Below are 20,025 nucleotides of genomic sequence, written 5' to 3'. Positions count from 1 at the left end.
TAAAGTGGGAGGAGAAACAGCCTTCTTTCATAAGATCCCACCTGCTGTGTCAGGTGTTTTTGAGGAATAATTTCAAACCACAGTTGCACTTCAGGGCACCTAAGAGTCTTTAAGCTTGCTGAGAATTTTCTCTCATTTGCACAAAGGCAACAGAAAAGTATGTGCCGGCAAGGTTTGTGTTGATTGCAAAGCCCCAGTGTCCAGCCAAGATATTAAAATTAATCTGGCACTGACGAACATGACACTGCGTGGTAACTGGACAGAACAAAATGAAGATGCCAGCTTTCCTCATGTGAAGGGGTGGATTGGGACAAAAAGTTGGCCCTGGCATTTTGGACCAAACCAGCCCACCACAAGAGATCACACAAATATAATTCACATATATTACATTATACAAAGGTGAAGGTTTCGTTCCTTAATTCTTGGTGTCAAAGATTCAACAAGGTGCTGGAAACATTCCTCAGAGACTTTGGTCCATATTGACATGATGACATCACACAGTTGCTGCACATCCATGATGAGAATCTCCCGTTCCAGCACATCCCAAAGGTGCTCTGTTGGACTGAGATCTGGTGACTGTGGAGGCCATTGGAGTACAGTGAAGTCATTGTCATGTTTGAGATGATGTGAGCTTTGTGACATGGTGCGTTATCCTGCTGGAAGTAGCCATCAGAAGATGGGTACACTGTGGTCATAAAGGGATGGACACGCTCAGCAACAATACTCAGGTAGGCTGTGGTGTTTAAACCATGCTCAGTTGGTACTAAGAAAATCTCCCCCACACCATTACACCACCAGCAGCAGCAGCAGCAGCCTGAAGCGTTGATACAAGGCAGGATGGATCCATGCTTCCATCTGAATGTGGTTTTTCCAATCTTCTATTGTCCAGTTTTGGTGAGAAAACCCGTGTGAATTGTAGCCTCAGTTTCCTGTTGTTAGCTGACAGGAGTGGCACCTGGTGTGGTCTTCTGCTGCTGTAGCCCATCTGCTTCAAGGTTGGACAAGGTGTTGTTGCTTCAGAGATGCTCTTCTGCACACCTTGGTTGGAACCAGTGCTTATTTGACTTCCTGTTGCCTTTCTATCATCTTGAACCAGTCTGGCCATTCTCCTCTGACCTCTGGCATCAACAAGGCATTTTGGCTCACTGGATATTTTCTCTTTTTGGGACCATCCTCTGTAAACCCTAGAGATGGTTGTGCTGAAAATCCCAGTGGATCAGCAGTTTCTGGCACCAACAACCATGCACATTTAAAGTCACTTAAATCACCTTTCTTCATTATTCTGATGCTGGAGGACGAAGCATCATGGAAGGACAAGTGCCGGCATGGCATGTTCCACCAACAGATTTAAGAAGTGGCCGAAATCAAGAAGTCCTACCAGTGGCCGGAAAAGGCTGGACTGTAAGACAGCACAGAGGCACTACTCATGGCAGCACAGGAACAGGCACTTAGTACGAAATCAACAGAAGCAGGGGTCTACCACAGTAGACAGGACCCCAGGTGCAGGCTGTGCAAAGATGCTCCTGAGACAGTTCAGCACATAATCACAGGGTGTAAGGTGCAGGCAGGAAGAGCATACATGGAACACCATAACCAAGTGACATAAGATCTGCACTGAGTATGGGCTGGAAGCCCCAAGGTCAGAATGGAAGACACGTCCTAAGGTGGTTGAGGATGACCGAGCTAAGATCCAGACTGACAAACTGGTGATGACCAGCCAGACATCGTGTTGATAGACAAACAGAAGAAGGCAGTGGGGATAGATGTGGTAATCCTGAGCGACAGCAACATCAGAAAGAAGGAACACAAGTACAGATAAATTAGAAAATAGGTAACTGAATCGTCTTCAGGTGATAGTCAGTGGGTTGCGGGATTACATTTTGGCCACTCAAACATGATTGGTACTCGGACTACAGATGAAAACCAGGGGGCAATATCTTGTACCGTTGCCTACAGATACATCTGCAGATATTGGTTTATACAGAGTACTGCTCAACAGACCATTTATGCTGCTGCCCACTGGCATGAATTTAAAGATACTGTTATCCAGTGTTTTTGCCCCAAATATTATAAAATGTATGTGAGAGGCCAGACTGCACTGGTTCAGACCAGAAACCATCAGACACAACTTCTTTCACAATAAATGAGCCTCAATGTGTTGCATGTGGTACTGTAGCACTGTTCACTGTGGTGGCCAGCTGAGAGGCAGACTCCCTCTGTCGTCATGACTACGGGAGGCGAGGACAATGGCGCGCTGTGTCCTCCCCGGCTGGGCGTCGTCGATGATGACGAAACGATGGTGAGAGAAAAAGCAGCTGAGGTTTGTGCTGAGCGTGACGCAGCAAATAAACTGAAACTGCAGTTTTAGTTTTTGTTGCTTTTGCAAAACTGGCTTTAAAATGATTTCCATAATTCATGATGTTCTTGCAGTGAGTCGTCTCTGCTTTCTGTTCACGCCGGAGGAGCGTTCAGCTGTTTGTCAGACTGACTGTAACTCTGAGTGGATGAGGACACATGTTGTGTTCAGTCTGAACTGTACAAACAATGGCTGCTGTGTCCTCTGGATGGACGGCCATCAAGAGTCTCACTCTGCTTTTCATTTTGGATTAATATCTTTCCTTCTGCGCATGTATTTCCCTACACTTAATCATTTTTCATCGGTGAGCAAATCCAAACTTCGCAAGATTCCACTGTAAGCAGCTAATTTTGCTCTGACACTTTGTGTTTGTCCAGTTTGGGACGGTCACTTTTTCTTTATATTTGAAATTTGAACTTCTTCCTACCTGCTCTGTGACAACAAACTGAGCTGCCATCAACCTGTTTGAAGATGCACCGCACAAATAAATCAGCTGTCTCAATGTACGCCAGGGTTAAAAAGTCTATTTTAAAATATTTTTAATTAAAGTGACACTTCTCTTGTGGCTAAAAAAAACAGTAACTCAGAGTGCATCATCAGCAAACACAACACAGCATCAACAGCCATTTTCAATATATTACTGTACGTCCCACTGACTCACTCACAGAAAGAAAGCAACATCCAAAAGAACAAAAGAACAGGAGCTGAAAGCAGCCGTGGTTCATGGTAACGATTTATGCTTATTTACCCAAAACAATAATTTAAAAGGATAGTTTGGACTTTTAGGTGGGGTTGTATGAGAATCTCATGCACAGTCAGTGTAATATATATACAGTAGATGTCAGTTGGCACACCCCTCAGTTTGGAGAAGCAGGCTGGAGTCAACATGAAAGATAAGGAATGTACTGCTGTGGATGAGAGGCAGCTGCAAAATGTATTTTAGCCACCTAAAAAAATCAATATTAGTTTAAGTGCACGCTATATATTTTCACTGCTTTACATTGCCACAAACAGCGACGCCAAGAATCAAGAAACTGAGGCTGTTAAATCGGCTGTTGAGAAAAATGGTGATTTAAAATCACTGAACAGAACACCTCTAACAGGAGGCGCCCAGGAGGATCCTGATCAGATGCCCAAACCACCTCAACTGACCCCTTTCAACGTGAAGGAGCAGCGGCTCTACTCCGAGCTCCCTCCGGATGTCTGATTCCTCCCCCTATCTCTAAGGCTGAGCCCAGACACCCTACAGAGGAAACTCATTTCAGCCGCTTGTATCTGTGATCTCATTCTTTCAGTCACTACCCAGAGCTCATGACCATAGGTGACGGTTGGGACGTAGAGAACACAGAACACACTGGGGGGATTATATATCTTGTCTGGCCTGGGAACACCTTGGAGTCCCCCAGGAGGAGCTGGAAAGCAACACTGGAGAGAGGGACGTCTGGGGTGCTTTGCTTGACCTGCTGCCCCCGTGACCTGGACGCGGATAAGTGGATGAAGATGGATGGATGAACACAGGAGCTGCTGGTCTACAGCCGCCTTGATCAGTTGGTTAGTTTGTGTTATTGTGTGGCTTTGATGTTTAAAACAGTTCGTTTAGTGTAAGTAACACAATAACACAAACTAACTGACTGAGGCAGGGGTAGACCAGCAAGCTAAAATTTCTGCTTTCCTCAAGGGAGTCTGGTGGCTTCATCTTGCTATATAATGACGAAAACTCTGTCTGTGTGTGTCTGTTCCAGGTTTTTCTCCTCACTGACTTGGTCAATCCATGTGAAATTTGGCACAGTGGTAGAGGGTCATGGGAGGATGCCAATGAAGCAATATTACATCAATTGGCCAAAGGGGGGCGCTATAGCAACCGATTGAAATGTCAAACTTTGAATGGGCATATCTCATGCCCCATATGTGGTAGAGACATGAAACTTTGCACAGAGATGCCTCTCCTCATGAGGAACACATTTGCCTCAAGAACCCATAACTTCCGCTTATATAGATTTTCCACCATTTTGAATTTTTTGAAAAACACTTCAAATGGATCTCTTCCTAGGAAGTTTGAGCGATCTGCATGAAACTGGGTGAACATAATCTAGGGAGCAATATCTAAAGTTCCCTCTTGGCAAAAGTTGGAAAACTTCCTAAAACTGAGCTTCTATAAGGCAATGAATATTGCGGAGGCCGTGGCTCATCACATAAAGGTGTATAACATCTCAAGGGTTTCACCCATCACCACGCAACTTTGTAGGCATATGACCACACATAATCTGAGGGGACCCCTCCATTATTGAGCCCATCAAACAAAATGGGGGCGCTAGAGAGCTCATTTCTTATCTAGGCCTAACCGCCATATGGATTTTTACTAAACTTGGTAGATATGTAGAACAGGACGCCTCAAGGTGACTGGAGAAATTTAACTCTAATTGGCAACTGGGTGGCGCTATAACAACAGAAAAATGCTTCAAAATGGCTAAAATGCGACCGATCGCTGTGGCTCCCCCTGTGGACCAATGTTGGTGTTGTTTCTAATGTTTGGTATGACTAAGTCATGGTATGGTATGCTGTACATAATCACGGAAACTGTCAGTGTGTCATTCTGTCAGTCAGTCATTCTGTCTGTCCCACGTTTTTCTACTCACTGACGTGGTCAATCTATGTGAAACTGCACATAGGCATTGAGGACTGGCATAGGTAGAAGGTGACAAAGCTACCAATGGGTATGGACTAGTTAAAGCAAAGATGAGAAACTGTTAATAGCTTCCCCGTAGGAATGGACTGACTGCGGCAAGGCAAAGCAGTGAAATACTCTCAGTACAGCATACACTTAAACTGATACTGATTTTTTTTTTAGGTGGCTAAAATACATCTTGCTGCTGCCCCCGTCCGCAGCAGTACATTGCTTAACATCCGTGGTGGTAATCTTGTCTGCTTCCCCAAACTGTGGGCTTGCCGACTGATATCTACTGTATGTAATACACTGACTGTGGAGAAGTTCCTCATCCAACCTCACTTCAAAAATACTATCCAAACAATCCCTTTAATGTAACACTTTAATTTAGGGGTCCACAATTTCCTTGAAAAGAACTGTGGCACTAATTAATTGCCCAATTAATTGATGAATTCCAAGTAACTGCTAGCGTAGCACAGGAAGTCTTTTAGTGAGTTCGCAACATTTCAGCTGAACATACAAAATGTGTACAGGAAAACATACAGTTCAACATGCAGTATATGGAGGGTTAAAGTTTCTGATGAAGAATAATAATAGTTTGGCTTTAAATCAGGCGGTTCTTTACAGGAAAGCTAACAATTGCTTATAAATTCAACACAACTAACTAAAACAAACTAATCTGTTTTTTTCCAAGGAAATTGAATTGAAACAATAGACACGTAAAATAAAGCGTTACCAACTATCACATACGTCAAGATTGGAAACCACATGTTTCAGGCTCAGGACATTGAGCCTGTTTAGACCTGGTATCAACATGTGGTTTGGGTGATCTGATCACAAGTGTAGAGCTCTAAACACAAGTGTGAACAACCACCAAGATGCATTGTGATCCGATCACTCAAACCACTTGACGAGGTGGTTTTAGATGCATTTGTCTATGGATCTTTTGCAGTGTAAACACTTATGTGTCCCGATGCTTCACTGACGAGGACTACGTCATCACTGCAGGGTGTGATGGTTGTTTTGGTGACAGTGTGCCAGCACAAGACGACGAAGAGCAACTCTAGCAGGCTGCTGCCTGAGACAGCGCCGGAAACGTAGATGTGATGAACTGATGATATGATGAATTTGTTGAGGTTCTGCCCTATGGAGGGAGAAACCGACACAACTGCTAACGTGACTAGCTAGCATGCTAGCAAGTAGCTAGCCAGAGAATGGACATAATAATAACTGTGTGCGATGCCCTTTGACCTTCTACAGTAAGTGATGCAATGAAATCTGAACACAAGTGGTCAACTGGAGACACATCATAGACACAGGTGTGGACGGCGATGTGTCTCAGCTGTTCACTTGTGTTCAGATCACAGAAACACGTTAATACCAGGTGTGAACGGGCTCATAGTCTACGCTGTGCTGAGGATCCACGTCTGCTCTCAGCTTCTGTACAACACAGTGAAAATGAACAAAAAGTCAGGCCGAGTGCAGATTCAGCAAAAATACTGGTGAGTTAATTAAAAAGAACTAAACACATAAATGCTATTAACTAACACAGACTGTGTTCTTTCATATATAAACTCTGTAAACAGTGAATTGACAGACAGTGACGTCTTCAGTCCGTCCGTCAGTAAACACAAACGTGTTCAACAGTTTTAAAAAAAAAAAAACTCAGGAATTGACAGCCTGATATGTCGACGCGTCCACCGACCAAACTTCCGATGACATCAGAGGAACGACCCAGAGGAAGATCCACCTGACACTGGTGATCTCTGTCCTCAGCAGTGTGTCCCCACAGCGCTGTAGGAGGTGGACGCCTCTCTGCGGATGGTGCTGAATGGCGACAGTTCCAACTCAGTGGTGGTGCATTCGTTGTCGACGTCGCTGGTGGCAGCGATGGAAGAGCGGGGCGGGCCACACTCGTCGCAGCAGCAGCAGCAACAGTCCAGGAAGGCTCTGGTGAACGGCTGGCACAGGCTGAACAGCAGTATCGGCGTCACAGCGGACTTACAGAAGAGCAGCATCTGGCTGACCAGCTGCAGGATGTCCAGGGTTCTCCTGGGAACGCCGGCCGCCATGTACACGGTGATGATGTTACAGATGTTCTCTGGAATGATGCAGAAGCCGTAGAGGATCGCCAACGCCACCACGGCGCAGTTCATCTGACTCTCCAGCTGGATCTGCTTCTTGGTGCCACGGACGCAGGCCCGCTCCGCGTGGCGGATCTTGCGGGCAGTAAACAGCGAGCTACAAATGGTGAACAGCGTCGGCAGGCAGAAGTAGCAGCCGAAGTACCACCAGAGGCGAGCACCATCGTAGGTGAGTCCCAGGACGTACAGCGTGTCCGGGAGGTCAGTGGAGATCCGGATCACACAGCGCTCGCATGGCGTCACGTCGGGCGGGTCGCTGTCCTCTGTGACCAGCTGTCGGATCAGCAGCTCAGGCAGCGCCAGCAGCAGAGCGCCCACCCAGATGACGGCAAGCTTGGCCGTGGTGGACGCCCAGTTCTCAATCATCTCGTAGTACATCTGCACGTTGGTGGCAGCACGAAAACGGTCGATGCACAGAGCGCAAAGTGTGAAGGTCGTGACCCCGAGAGAAGCCACCTGTGAAAAGGAGAAGAGTGTCAGGTTACACGTCTCACAGGAAACAGTTCTCTGCATGTTTCTGAAATAAGAGTGGAAAAATTTTCTGTGTTGGCAGAAACAAATAAATGGAGTGTCTATTTGCACCCAGATGAGAACGGTCAATATTCAGCTATTCAGCTATTTGCACCTATCGCTACAAAGTGTTATTATGGAACCCAACACATGCTGTGATTAGCTAGTCCTCGTTTTGTTGACTTCCGTATAAGAGGTGAGATCATGTAATGGGGGGACAGAGTTGTTTCGCCACTAAGCCAGGAAAGGGAGGCAGTAACAGCACTGAAATGACCTCTGTATGAACAGGACGGGATTATGGGCGGCACCGAGGCAACGTTTTGGCAACATGTTATGGAACCACTGTAGAACATTTAAAAAGTAGCTGTAAGCAGTTAGCAGCTAACTCAAAGGGGAAGAACAGCAGCAAAATTCAAACATTGAAAAAACAACAAGGTCCAGGAACTCCTTACCCATGCTGACGTTGTTGTGTTACCTGTCACGTCATGCCTCTTTTGATTGGCCAATTCTGGTATTCTATGTTTCTCTAAACCATGCATATGGTGCACTGGCACATTTAAACATTTCTTAAGTGTTGTAGTTTGAAACAAATATATATTAGCTGGGTGTCTCATCAGGAGGTGGAGGGGATGGTGGAGACTCAGGTCAGATGGCAGCTAGTCTCGCTCACCAGACCTTTCTCAAGAAAAGAAAGGTCTGGCTGGGCCGACTCTCACTTTAAGATTGGAGAAAAAAAACGCCCTGGCTTTTTTTATTCTTTCAACCAATCACAATCGTTCTGGGCGGTGCCACAGCAATGGTGCGCTTGCAATATTGCCGGGGGGAAACAGGTTTTGGTGTAACACGCGAACCATGGCAGAAAAATGGCTACATCCCCGCAAGATCAAACACCGCAAAAGTTAGTAAAGGATGTGTTGAAAACTGCTACACAATCGGAGGTGGTAGGGCGGGACTTCAGCGGTGGCTTGTTCCGCCCAATGAGAGGCTGATCTATGCAGCGAACTTCCGCCCACTCAGACTAGTCGGCAGCAGACCACTGTTCCAACAAAGTGACATTTCCAGCCGAGTTTGTTGCGACCAAACTGCGTATTTTGAGCTAAAACACGATCCTTTCTTCACCACAACCAAGCGGTTTTTGTGCCAAAACATAACCACACGTTATCCTCAGTGTTCAAGGTTTAAGTAGAAAATTGGAACATACGTTTCCAAAATATCAGCTTCAAACAAAACACACAGCTCTGTCATATGAAACAAACAGATTTAGTTTATCCGTGTTTTGCAGAAACATAAAATAATAATTGTAATATCTTCTATAACCTGAACTCTGTCTTTAGAAATGAGAGTGGGGAATTTGTTGACTCAATATTTCCAATTTAAATCATCTTTTTTTTTTAACTTTGGGGAAAAAACAAAGTGGATATAATGTCTGTATTGGATTAATATCTCACTGCTGCAGCTTTAAGTCTCTGCAGAGTTTAACTTTAGCTGAAACCACCGCCTTTAAATCTCACACTGATGAAACACGTAAAGAAGATATGATGTAACTGAACTATGACTGAACTCCAGAGACATCATTTCCCTAACTTAACCGAAATCCCGACCCCCAAGTGAACTGTGTGAAGATGTGACAAACAACCACATAACTTGAAGTGTGTTCTTACATCAGTGGATGAGCAGGAACACACAGTTCAAACACACACACACACACACACTGTTCTCCCTCCTGCTCTGCGTCACACACATCTGCTGTGTCTCAGCTGCTGTAAACACTTCACACTGTATGAGCAACAACAGACAAGCAGACCAGTTGTTTGTGTGTGTGTGGTGGGTGGACACAGTGTTACGCTGTTGTAAAGGCCATCGTCATAAATAACATGATGTCACTTCCTGTCTAGTTGCTGTTCCATTAGCTTCTGTTACTCAAAACAATATTTCTCAGGCAACTCCTGACGTTACTTTATATATTCTACGACAAATTAGATCAGTTAACCTTTTAGATTTTAAAGGAGCAGCATGTACGATTTTGTGGAATCCAGCAGTGAGGATCGCAGATTGGAATCAGCTGAAACTCTTCCCGCTTCAAATTCCGTCAGTGTTCATTGTTCAGGAGGTTTTTACCAGGAGCCAAATTATCTGCAGAGGTCTCTTCCTCTGATTCAAACCTGCAAAAACACTGAATAAATATGGTTCACATTACAAATCAGAGTTTCTCCAATGCTGTTTGGCATGTTGGAAATGAGTTCTTGCTGTGTCAGCCGAAAGAGATGAATATTTTTAAATGCACAGGAGGAAACACAGAATGTCCATTGTTTGGTCTGTGACGTAATAGGTCAACAGGAAAAAGGTCCAATGCTAACAAGCTGAAAGGGGGCATATCTCCACCTATCGTAGAGGAGTCATACTTCAGTCAATAAATCAATTCCCCTCCTGTGCTTGTGCACTGGGACAAGGACAGTAGTCCAGTTAGATGGTCCAGTTGAGCTGTAACTGTAGCTCCACTGTGCAGGTAAATGGACTGAGTGTTTCTCCGATGCTGTTCTGCTCATCAGAGACAGGCCACCAGCCCAGCACCTGCTAAAGTACGCTCAGCCTTTTCTCTCTGATAAATTCAGATCCAGATGTTCAGGAGGTTTTTAACAGGAACCAAATTATCCACAGAGGACTCTTCCTCTCCAAAACAAACTGACCAGGTGATTTAAATCAGTAAAAACACTGAATAGAGCAGCTTTTAAGTGTAAATATGATAAAATGTTTGTGGCAACAAGTTCAAATTTAAGACTATTTAATGACTTTTCAGGCCTTATGTTTCTGAAATTGAATTGAAGACATCTAAAACTTTTTAAGGACCTGCATACACCCTGGTGTGTGTGTGTGTGCGCATGTGTGTGTGTGTGTGTGGGGTCGGACCACCACAGCAGTTCTCGTATTTAATCCTCCTGCTATTTTGTGTGATTTCGCTCCATTAAACAATCAGAGGAGACGACAGGACTGATCTCAGATCTGCAGCTCAGTCTCAACTCTGTACTGTACATGTTACTTTATCAACCAGGAAGTAAAACACTGACAGATCTAATATCAGATTTAAAGTTCAGACTGGTTTTGAGTGAAAATATATCATATTTCTTTTTAAATCAAAATTAAAGGATGGACCACCCTTGAATAAAAATCATACGAATAAAAGAATGAAATACAGAATACAAACAGGGAAGAGGACAGCTGGTGACATCAGTAAAGTATAACTGATGTCATGTAGGTCATCATCTCAGACAAAGAGCTGCTGCTGTTAAGAGGATTAAACTCAAAAAACGTGACCTTTTGTTTCCAGACCTCACGTATTTAAAAAATCCCATAATAAATATGTTAATAACTGCGAACGTCTCAGGCGCTCAGCTGATTCAAAACATCAGCACCACCAACACTCAGATTACAGGGTGTGGACACACATGGCCAACAGTATGTGGGCATCTGATCCCAACAGTACGGACACTGATGTGCTGCAGTAACAGCTTTACATCAGATGTTCAAACATGGCTGCAGGGATTTGCTCCCATTCAGACACCAGAGCGTCAGTGAGCTGCAACACTGATGTTGACATCAGGTCTGGCTCCAGCTCATCCTAAAGGTGTTGGGAGGGTTTGAGGTCTGTGCAGACCAGTTACGGTCTCTCACACCAAACTGGGAAAACCATTATTTTATGGAGCTGCCGTTGAGCACAGAGGTGCCAAACACAAACTGCTGCCTCAAAGATGGAAGCACGCTATAGTTAAAATATGTAGCTTTAAGAATTCCAGGGCTCACACACATTTTTATGGACGAATTTTCCAAACTTTTCCATGTCCTTCAAGGACCCATAATAAAGTTTTTTTTCTTGCTCCATTTGCTGAGTGTTTTGAAACATAATCGGATTCAAACTCTGTTCAAACATAATTCAGCTAGCTGCCCACAAACCCAGGGAGAGAACCACTAAATACATGAGATGGCAACTGAAACGCTGTCACACATCGATGCACATTAAAGCTCCGTCACACTGACAGCTACAGAAAATGAATTTGCCTTTACATTACATGGATGGTTATCCACAGACGAACACTGTAACAATGTCATTATACATAATGAAATTCAATGACTTTTCCAAAACTGTTATGGCTCTGGTGAATTGTTGAAGTGTTGCAGTCGTTCACATGTTTGAGTGTGAGAGTGAGTGCTCTGTTTGTGTGAGGGTCTTTGTCTCTTAACTACAGGGGTGGTGTGCTGAGTGGCTGGAGGTGTGGGTTTGGCCTCCGAGTGCTGACCGCTGATTGGCTCCCCAACTACCGTGTGCTATTTAAAACCCTCTGCTTCCCAACAGGCTGGTTGACAGTGGACTGATAGCAGCAGTGTTTCTGTCCTCGGCTCCATAACCTCCCGTACTGTGTTTGTGTCAAACCTGAAGATTTGGTTTCTCGGTAGTGACGTCAGTTTACCTTTGTTATTTTGAACTTAACTCTGAGGCTGTAGAGTCGGCTGCCATTTTATTTTGTACATTTCCCTCATGTTTCTGATGCGTCCCAGGGAGCCAGATTTAGTGAATGTTTTGTTTTTCTCACAAAGGTGTAGTTAGTATTTTCAGGGTTTAGATGGCTGTTTTGGCCTTGCTTCACCCTGAGTTACTTTTGCTTCACCTTACTGTTAATAAATAGCTTTACTTTGAACCGACATTCCTGCTGTGAGCCGTCTGGTTTGGGGACCGGGGAGGGAACAGCCTTACACACATTTATGTGGCACTCCTACTCCCCCACACGGGACACAACAGATTTTGACGAATACTATGACTTTTCAAGACCTGGGAAAAGTGATTGTGAAATTCCATTAGTTTTCAAGGTTTTCCATGACTGTGGGAACCCTGGAATTCTGTTCAGTGGAGCTAAAGCGCCAAAACCAGGCGGGTAAAGAGAGGAGAAGATACAGCGTCCAATCGCGTCAACACAGTGAAATCTGGTCTGCACTTGCCAAAAGGCTCAATGACTCGTCCATGATCATAAGAACATGGGGATGATTGCTAAATTTCACTGAGGCGTCAGCAGCGGGCCTTCAGTCAGAATATATTTCATATGAAAAGTATAGATATGAGAAACACGGACGGTGTCACTGATTTAATCTGCAGCTCAGGAGCAGACTGACTTGGTGTGAGAGAGGAGACTTGGGGACTTGTTGTTCATAAACTCGCTGAAACTGAATGTTATTTTGCAAAACACTCACACACAGTCGCTGCTTCTAGGTCTGTAAATCTGTATTAGCCTAAAGGAAGAGAAATCTGTCGGATCAGATTATATATATATTAACTGCTGCTGTTTTGCAGCATCAGCTGTTTTTGTGCGCTGCAGGACGCAGCCACAGTGAGCGCTCACCATCTCTTTAATTCTGGCTTAACGTCCAACATCACAGCTCCAGTTACACCCTGCACGTCACACCCCATAGTTCACAGAGTCACAGATTCGTGTTCCAGCCTTCATTTAACAACCTCGGCCCAAAGCAGAAGAAACAGACCCAGAACATACAATAATAATATCAGACTTCCTGTTTCCTTCATTTACTGGGGGGTGGTGATGATTGTTGCCTAATCCCAGTCTCAGAGACTCCTCATTAATCCTGATCTTCACTCTGATTGGACGGCATGATGTCACATGTTTAGCAGGTGTCGTCTTGTTGACACTGATCAGATTAAAGACCCTTCACATTAGATGACATTAAACCTGATTTAAACCCTGACTGCAGCCTGGAGCCGCTCTCCACCTGATTCTGCTCTGACACCCGCTCACATCAACATGAAACTAAACCAGTAAATAATATTTTATTAACTGTAAACTATTATCTGTTATGAACATCTCACTTTAATTTGATCAGTTTCTAAATTTAATCTAGTTCTGACATTTAGTTCTTTGAATTTAAAAATATCAAATGAAGTGGTGTAAAAACATTTTTATCTTGTTAGCAGACTTCACAACATGCATTTAATTTGTGTTCAAATCTTCCTGAAGGCCTCTGTCTGTTTATAAACTCAGTGCAGGTCGTTCTGTGACGACATAAAAATTAAATCCATTCTTTAAACACTCTATGATAGGAAAGAGTTTCTGAATTTTTAATATGTTGCTGGTTTGATCATTTTTAACTTCACTACTTTATCCCCCCGGTGTTTTATGACCCCTGTGCTGTTTTTATTTGTTGTGATTTTCCCTGTGAAGCACTTTGCAACCTCTATAAATGCTATGCTATATAAATACAGTTTATTATTGTTATTATACAGTGTGGTTGAGGTTAGTTACAGATCCTGATTTAAAGGCAAAGGTCACATTTTTTCTGAGTCTATAAATGTATACATATAATATGTATATACTACATTTGTTTGGTGGCTGTGATTGTTCCTCCTGTTCATTCTCGCTGGAAGGAAATCCCTTCATACAGTGAATCTAATGACTGATGGGTGACAAATCCTGAAATAATGCATGCTGAAATTCAGCTGAAGATAATATGGAGTCTTTTTGGTGCCAAGTCTCGTTGCTGAGCTGTGGTGCAGGATGAAAAGGAGAGAATTTGGCCATAAAACTTAAGAAATATGTATTTTTTTCCACACAGAGCAAAGACAAAAGTAGATGTTGTCCACCTTCACTCACATCAGGAGCAGATCTCTTCAGGGCCGATACAACCAGGAGGAACATAAACTATAACTGATGATTCATTCAACATACATATGGGCATGTGAGGGTTGTTTTAAAACTCCAGTGTGCAGGATTTAGAGGGAAATCGTGCCAGATATGAAATATAATAAGTATGTTTATTTACATAGTTCCAGTCATCACAGTACAACATGTGAACAATCTTTCCTCCTCATTAATGTGTCTGAGACCAGTGAGATGTTTACTGACTTTCAGAGGAGGCCCTGCCTTCCTGCTCCTTGTGTGATGGAGGGGGAGCCGGTGGCAGCAGTGGAAGTATTGGACCACTGTCGTAGATGACAAGTTGAACTTTGATGTGAACACTGACGGCATCTGTAAGAAGGGAAACCAACGCCTGCTCTTCTTAAGGAAGCTGAGGAGTTTTTATGTAGACAGGACAATCATGAAAATGTTCTATTCTGCTTTTATCAAGTGTGTTTTATTCTTTTAACACTGTCTGTTGGTTTGGTGATCTGAGCCTGAAAACAAGGACAAGTTGGAAGCAGTGCTGAAGTTGTGCTGTAAGATCACTGGTGTTACTTTTAACAACCTGCAGGATGTGTTTGAGGAGAGGCTCAGTTCTAAAGCTCGGTCGATTGTCTCAGACTCTCAACATCCCCTCCAACTTTCAGATGCTTCCAGGGCGGAAGTTTTGCCTCCGTAATTGCAACACTAAGTGTAACAGATGTGTCTTTTGTCCCGTCTGCTATCACCTACCCTAACCAGCAGTGACCGTTAATGTCCATGATTCTGGATACTGTGTGTTTTGTTGTACTCGTGACTACTGTCTGTATCTCAGACTGCCCTCAGAGAGATTAAAGTTCACCTTACAAATGTTTCATCTTTGTGTTACTTTCCTTCCATCACAGCTCACCAAGGAGACTCCAGGAGAAAAACTAACTTTGAAAGACGCACTTTTGATCTGATTAACTCAGACTGGTGAGTGCTTTTGCACAGAACTAGGACTGTGGAGTTTGCCCCATATCACTGGTCAGGGATCTTTGAATGGTCAGGATGAACAGGTGGAATATTACGCACCTTTTAATCTGCATTTCACATATGAGTTCTGAAGCTGTGCAATGTTTGACTTACTTGTATTGTTAATGTATGGTTCAAATACAGTGTACACTGTTGTTTAAGGTGTTTGAAACCGTGTGTTCTCATCAGCATCCATCAACAGCTGTCAGACCTGCTCCCACCTGACATGTAAGTCATGCACACTGAGCAGCACCAACCCCTCCCCCCTCCCCTCTCACCTCCAGGTAGGGGATGATCCTGCACGAGAACTCCCCCAGCAGCCAGTCCTTGGTGAGCTCGTGGAACACCACGAGCGGCAGGCAGAAGAAGATGATGACGAAATCCCAGAGCGCGAGGTTGGCCAGCAGCGAGTTGGAGATGCTCCTCATGTAGTAGTTGTGACACACGATGCACATGAGCGACACGTTCCCGATGATGCCCACGCTGAAGATGACGGCGGCGGTGAGCATGATCGCGTACGCACCGTACGACTCTGCGGTGAGCGGGTAGAACGGGTTCTTCACCTGCTTCCGTCTGGTCCGCGGGTCCACCGGCACGAGCGGCGTGGAGTCGGGGAAGTCCGGCAGAGAGTACTCCTCCTCGTAGTCGCTGGTGTTGAATCCGAAGGGGGGTCCGGGCTCTTGTTCCTGCGCCATGGCGGCTCCGTCCTGCAGCGGCTCGCTCCGCTTCCTCCGGCCGGGTTTTGCGCTGCGTCTCCGCCGCCGGGTGTGCCCGGTTCTCCCGAGGCTACACGTGCGTCCATGCGGGGTTTGTTTAAGCACCTCTCCCGGGCTGCATCCACCACTACGCGTCTCACCGGCCTCATTTACATTCGTGCGTAAAGCTCCATCTGGGGGTACCCGTCGGTCGCGCCGCGCTCCATTTTGCGCGTCGCCTTTACGCACAGCGCGCCGGGGTATCTGTGTCCCCAGCAGGTCAGGGGAAGACGCGTTTACAGTATCCAGCCTCGAGGCCTGCGCAATGGCCCCGCGCGTCCCCCCATTGTCCTCCCCGATGACTGTGCGCCATCTCCGGCTCTGCGCATTCCGATCAGCGGCGGTGGATTCATAATGAGGGCTGAAAGTCGTCTTTGTTTTCTGCCTGTTGAGCTGACTCGAGACGACCTCGCTGCACAGCCACAAACACAGTAACCTCGAGAATGGAAGCAGCATCGTGTGGCTCTGTCTAACCCGTGACATCAAACTGCTGCGTTTTCCAAAATGATCGATCCATCTCTGGTTTCTGATAATTAGTCAAAAAAAAATACAAACTGCAAACTGCCACAAAAAGATTCAGTTTTCCTTCATCTCTGCGCGCAGCCAGCTTTCACATAGTCTTTGGTCCTGTTTAACAGGTGCACCTGTCGGGTTTGGGTGCGTCCCGGAGCGGCTCCAGTCTGGAGGCATCACCAAACACACCAGAGCGGAAAAATGCTCCCAAACTAGGCTGAAATAATTACTGACCGTTCAGCTCCTCCGCAGCCGAGAGTGGAGGAGGGAGGAGAGGGTTAAATCCCAGCCGGGGAAGGTCCACCTTCGTCCCATCAAGTGTCGGCGCAGACAGCCGCCCCGGAGCGCTCAGAGGTCGGGGTACAGCACGGTGAAATGAGGCTGGTGGACACGCCGAGCTCCGTCTGAGAGACAGAGGAGGACCCAAGAGGAGGAGGAGGAGGAGGAGGAGGAGGAGGAGGAGGAAGGCGGGTGGGAGGGAGGAAGAAGAGGAGGAGGAGGAGGAGGGAGTCATCTGTCAAACCTGCTCTGATCCGATAATAATCTGTAAAAACTGTAATCTGTGGGATTATCATGAATTATACTAAAATCATTATTTCTATATATGACAAACTTTTCTTCATTAAAGAGTCAAGAAGTTTTGGACATACTGATGCAGTGACACTGGTAATAAGTGCCCCTCAGTTATTTCAACACATTTATTACATTTTAAAATAAAGAATTTTCCATGGAAAATAATACAGCCCTTTCTTTCTCTGCTGGAAAAGAAACTTCACTCATTTAAAAATGAAGATTAAAAAAGAAAACTTTTTTTTTTTTTTTTTGGAACCAGAAAGCACAGAATCTTCAATTAGTCAGCCATTTCCTAAGATTGAATTTAAAATTTCTCTCATTTGAGATTAATTTGAGAGAAACGGGAAGAAGAGACGAGTGAGTGCGGGGATGCAGCTTCAAAACAACTCTAATTAACTTGTTTTGAGCAGTCGGCAGTTTGCTTTTAAGAGACTGTCCAGTGCCACTATACCAGAAGGTGGCAGCATAGTCAAAATGGCATAGTACTAATGCTCCAGCCGAGGTTTTTAAAGTTGCTGAATCCAGTATATTTGCATTTCTTGCCAGAAATTTTGTTCTGTTGGTAATCTTATTGTGTGCTTTCATGGCCATATCCTCTCCTGACAAAATATTATCTATAACACATCCAAGGTAGTAAACTTTTGTTTTTGCTGTAATTACTGACTGCCCAAATTTTACCTCAAAATTGGGTGAAATTCTCAATTTGGGTCTAGTTCTGAAGAGAATGAACTCAGTCTTTCCCAGGTGAAGGGAAAGCCTATTATCGGAGAGCCATCCCGCTACTTTTTGAATCTCTGCGCTTAGTGTATCTTCTACAGTTGCTTTATTCTTATGAGATACCAGCAATGCCACATCGTCCGCATATAAAAATAAATCACATGCACATGCCGAGTTCAGATCATTAATGTATGCTAAAAACAACAATGGACCCAAAACACTCCCTTGTGGGACACCACATGTCATAGCCTTTGGGATGGATAACATTCCATTTATGTCTACCCTCTGGTGTCTGTCAGTAAGGTAGGAATCTACCCACTTCAAAGCACTGTCACTGAAACCAAGAGCTCTTAATTTGTAATTTAAAATGCCATGATTGACCGTGTCAAACTCCTTCTGCAGGTCGAGCATAACCATTCCACAAAGTTTTCCTTGATCAATTTCTTTTCTAATTTTATCAGTCAAAAACAACAGGCAGGACTCAGTTGAGTGTAATGTTCTAAAGCCTGACTGGAACTGATAAAATATCTTATTTTTATGTAGGTACTCTTCAATCTGTTCATGTATGATTTTTTTTCCATAATTTTGGACACTACACATAGCATAGATACAGGTCTATAATTACCCTCACCAAGCTTGCTGGCCTTCTTGTAAAGGGGTAAAACTCTGGCCGTCTTAAAATCAGATGGAACAGTAATAGTTTTGTGTCTCTTTGAGGTGATTTGGGGTCTTTGTGGTATGTTTTGCCCCTTCTTGTAATCAATATGAGTGACATCATGCAGGTGAGGGCCAGGGCTCCCCCCCTTACACGTCGGGTCCCTGGGCCTGTGCCCTGTAGGCCTGTTCAGTAATCCTTTCACGCTGCCAATAATACATTCATAAATTACACAACTACCTGTATTACACATGTAGGAGACACATAATAGGATATTTAAGGAAACTGAGTGAGGAAGAGTTGAATACTGCTTTCTGTTGTTTGATATGACCAAACTTAATATAGTTGTAGGAACACTTGGTATTACAGAAAAAGCATAAATACAAACACACAGGCTAAATGATCCTGCAGGAATTCATTTCACAGTTGTGGTATTTATAAAATATCCCTCCAAAGTTTATTATTTGATTGCTAAACCTTTGAATCAAACAGCCAAACTTTACCAGTGTGCCTCAGCAGTTTGGGGAGAAATGAAGTTCAAGCAAAGACATGTTGTATTTAAAGGGAAGTTCACTGAATTCAATAACAGGGCAAAAACTTACAGGTCTTGTGCACCATCTAGCTCTGAGTCTGTGTATTACAGCAGCTCTGCTGCAGCAGTCTGATCTGCAACATTTAAACTAAGAGAGAATATTAAAGGGTTTGTTTCTGACTGATGGGTTTCACACTTTGATCTACTGAAAGCAGAGCTGGTTTCAGACACAGTGTTTGAGTCTCTCATCATGGCTGCTGGCCTTCAGTGCCTGGTCACACAGAGGTGGGGTTGAACAGCAACAACATTTCCTTAAGTACAAATTTAAGGTACTTGTTTCCACTTTCTGCAGCTTCATACTTCTCCTCCACTACATCTCAGAGCTCAATATTGTACTTTTTACTGCACTCCATTAGTCTGACAGCTTTAGCTCCTTCCTGTCCAGTGAAAAGCATGTATCTCCAGATGTGTTGATGCTGAATGTTTGTGATAAACTGAAGGATGAAGTGTTCCTTTATGAGCTGAGAAAATTCTCCTCCTTCTGAAGCTAAATAAACTCTTAAAAAACCCTCTTGGATCAGCTGAAAAGTCGTCGTCACAAAGCTGAAAACAGGCTGTTTTATGCCTCTTTAGAGATACGTGGTTCTCACAGGACAGCCACGCTACAGACATATGATGATCTTCTAGACCATGATGCATTGCTGTAGATTAAACTCCCCAACAGGATATAAAGGAGTTCAAATGAGCTCAACCTGAAACATGTACAGCAGTAAAATGACACATACACATTAATGCAGCAGGAATATTAATCCAAAAACATCAGATAGAATAAAACACTGACAGCAGGGAACACTTTACTGCACTATCAGTCATTTTACACATACTTCTAATAAATGTTCCTGATCAAACTTTTACTGAGGGAAGGATTTGAAGAG

The 20,025-nt window shown here is 44.2% G+C and overlaps 1 protein-coding gene across 2 annotated transcripts in view; it reads right to left on the bottom strand.

Moving 5' to 3' along the window:
• Positions 1 to 2,923: 2,923 nt before the first annotated feature.
• Positions 2,924 to 20,025, bottom strand: part of gpr37a (G protein-coupled receptor 37a) — a 30,781-nt gene continuing 13,679 nt past the window's right edge. The window contains exons 1-2 of one of the 2 annotated variants that reach the window (XM_049573459.1): positions 15,624 to 17,016; positions 2,924 to 7,621 (exon numbers count right to left, since the gene is read on the bottom strand). In XM_049573459.1, the coding sequence (XP_049429416.1) occupies positions 6,794 to 7,621; positions 15,624 to 16,583 (1,788 nt within the window). In that variant the 5' untranslated portion in view covers positions 16,584 to 17,016 and the 3' untranslated portion in view covers positions 2,924 to 6,793. Of the gene's footprint in view, positions 7,622 to 15,623; positions 17,017 to 20,025 lie in introns of those variants that run through there. The other variant, XM_049573460.1, reaches the window with a different exon arrangement.

This window comes from Epinephelus fuscoguttatus, linkage group LG4 (genome assembly GCF_011397635.1).
Source record: "Epinephelus fuscoguttatus linkage group LG4, E.fuscoguttatus.final_Chr_v1".
NCBI classification, from domain to species: domain Eukaryota; kingdom Metazoa; phylum Chordata; class Actinopteri; order Perciformes; family Serranidae; genus Epinephelus; species Epinephelus fuscoguttatus.
Note: the sequence above shows the minus strand (reverse complement) of the source record. Positions and strands in the feature narration are given on the sequence as shown.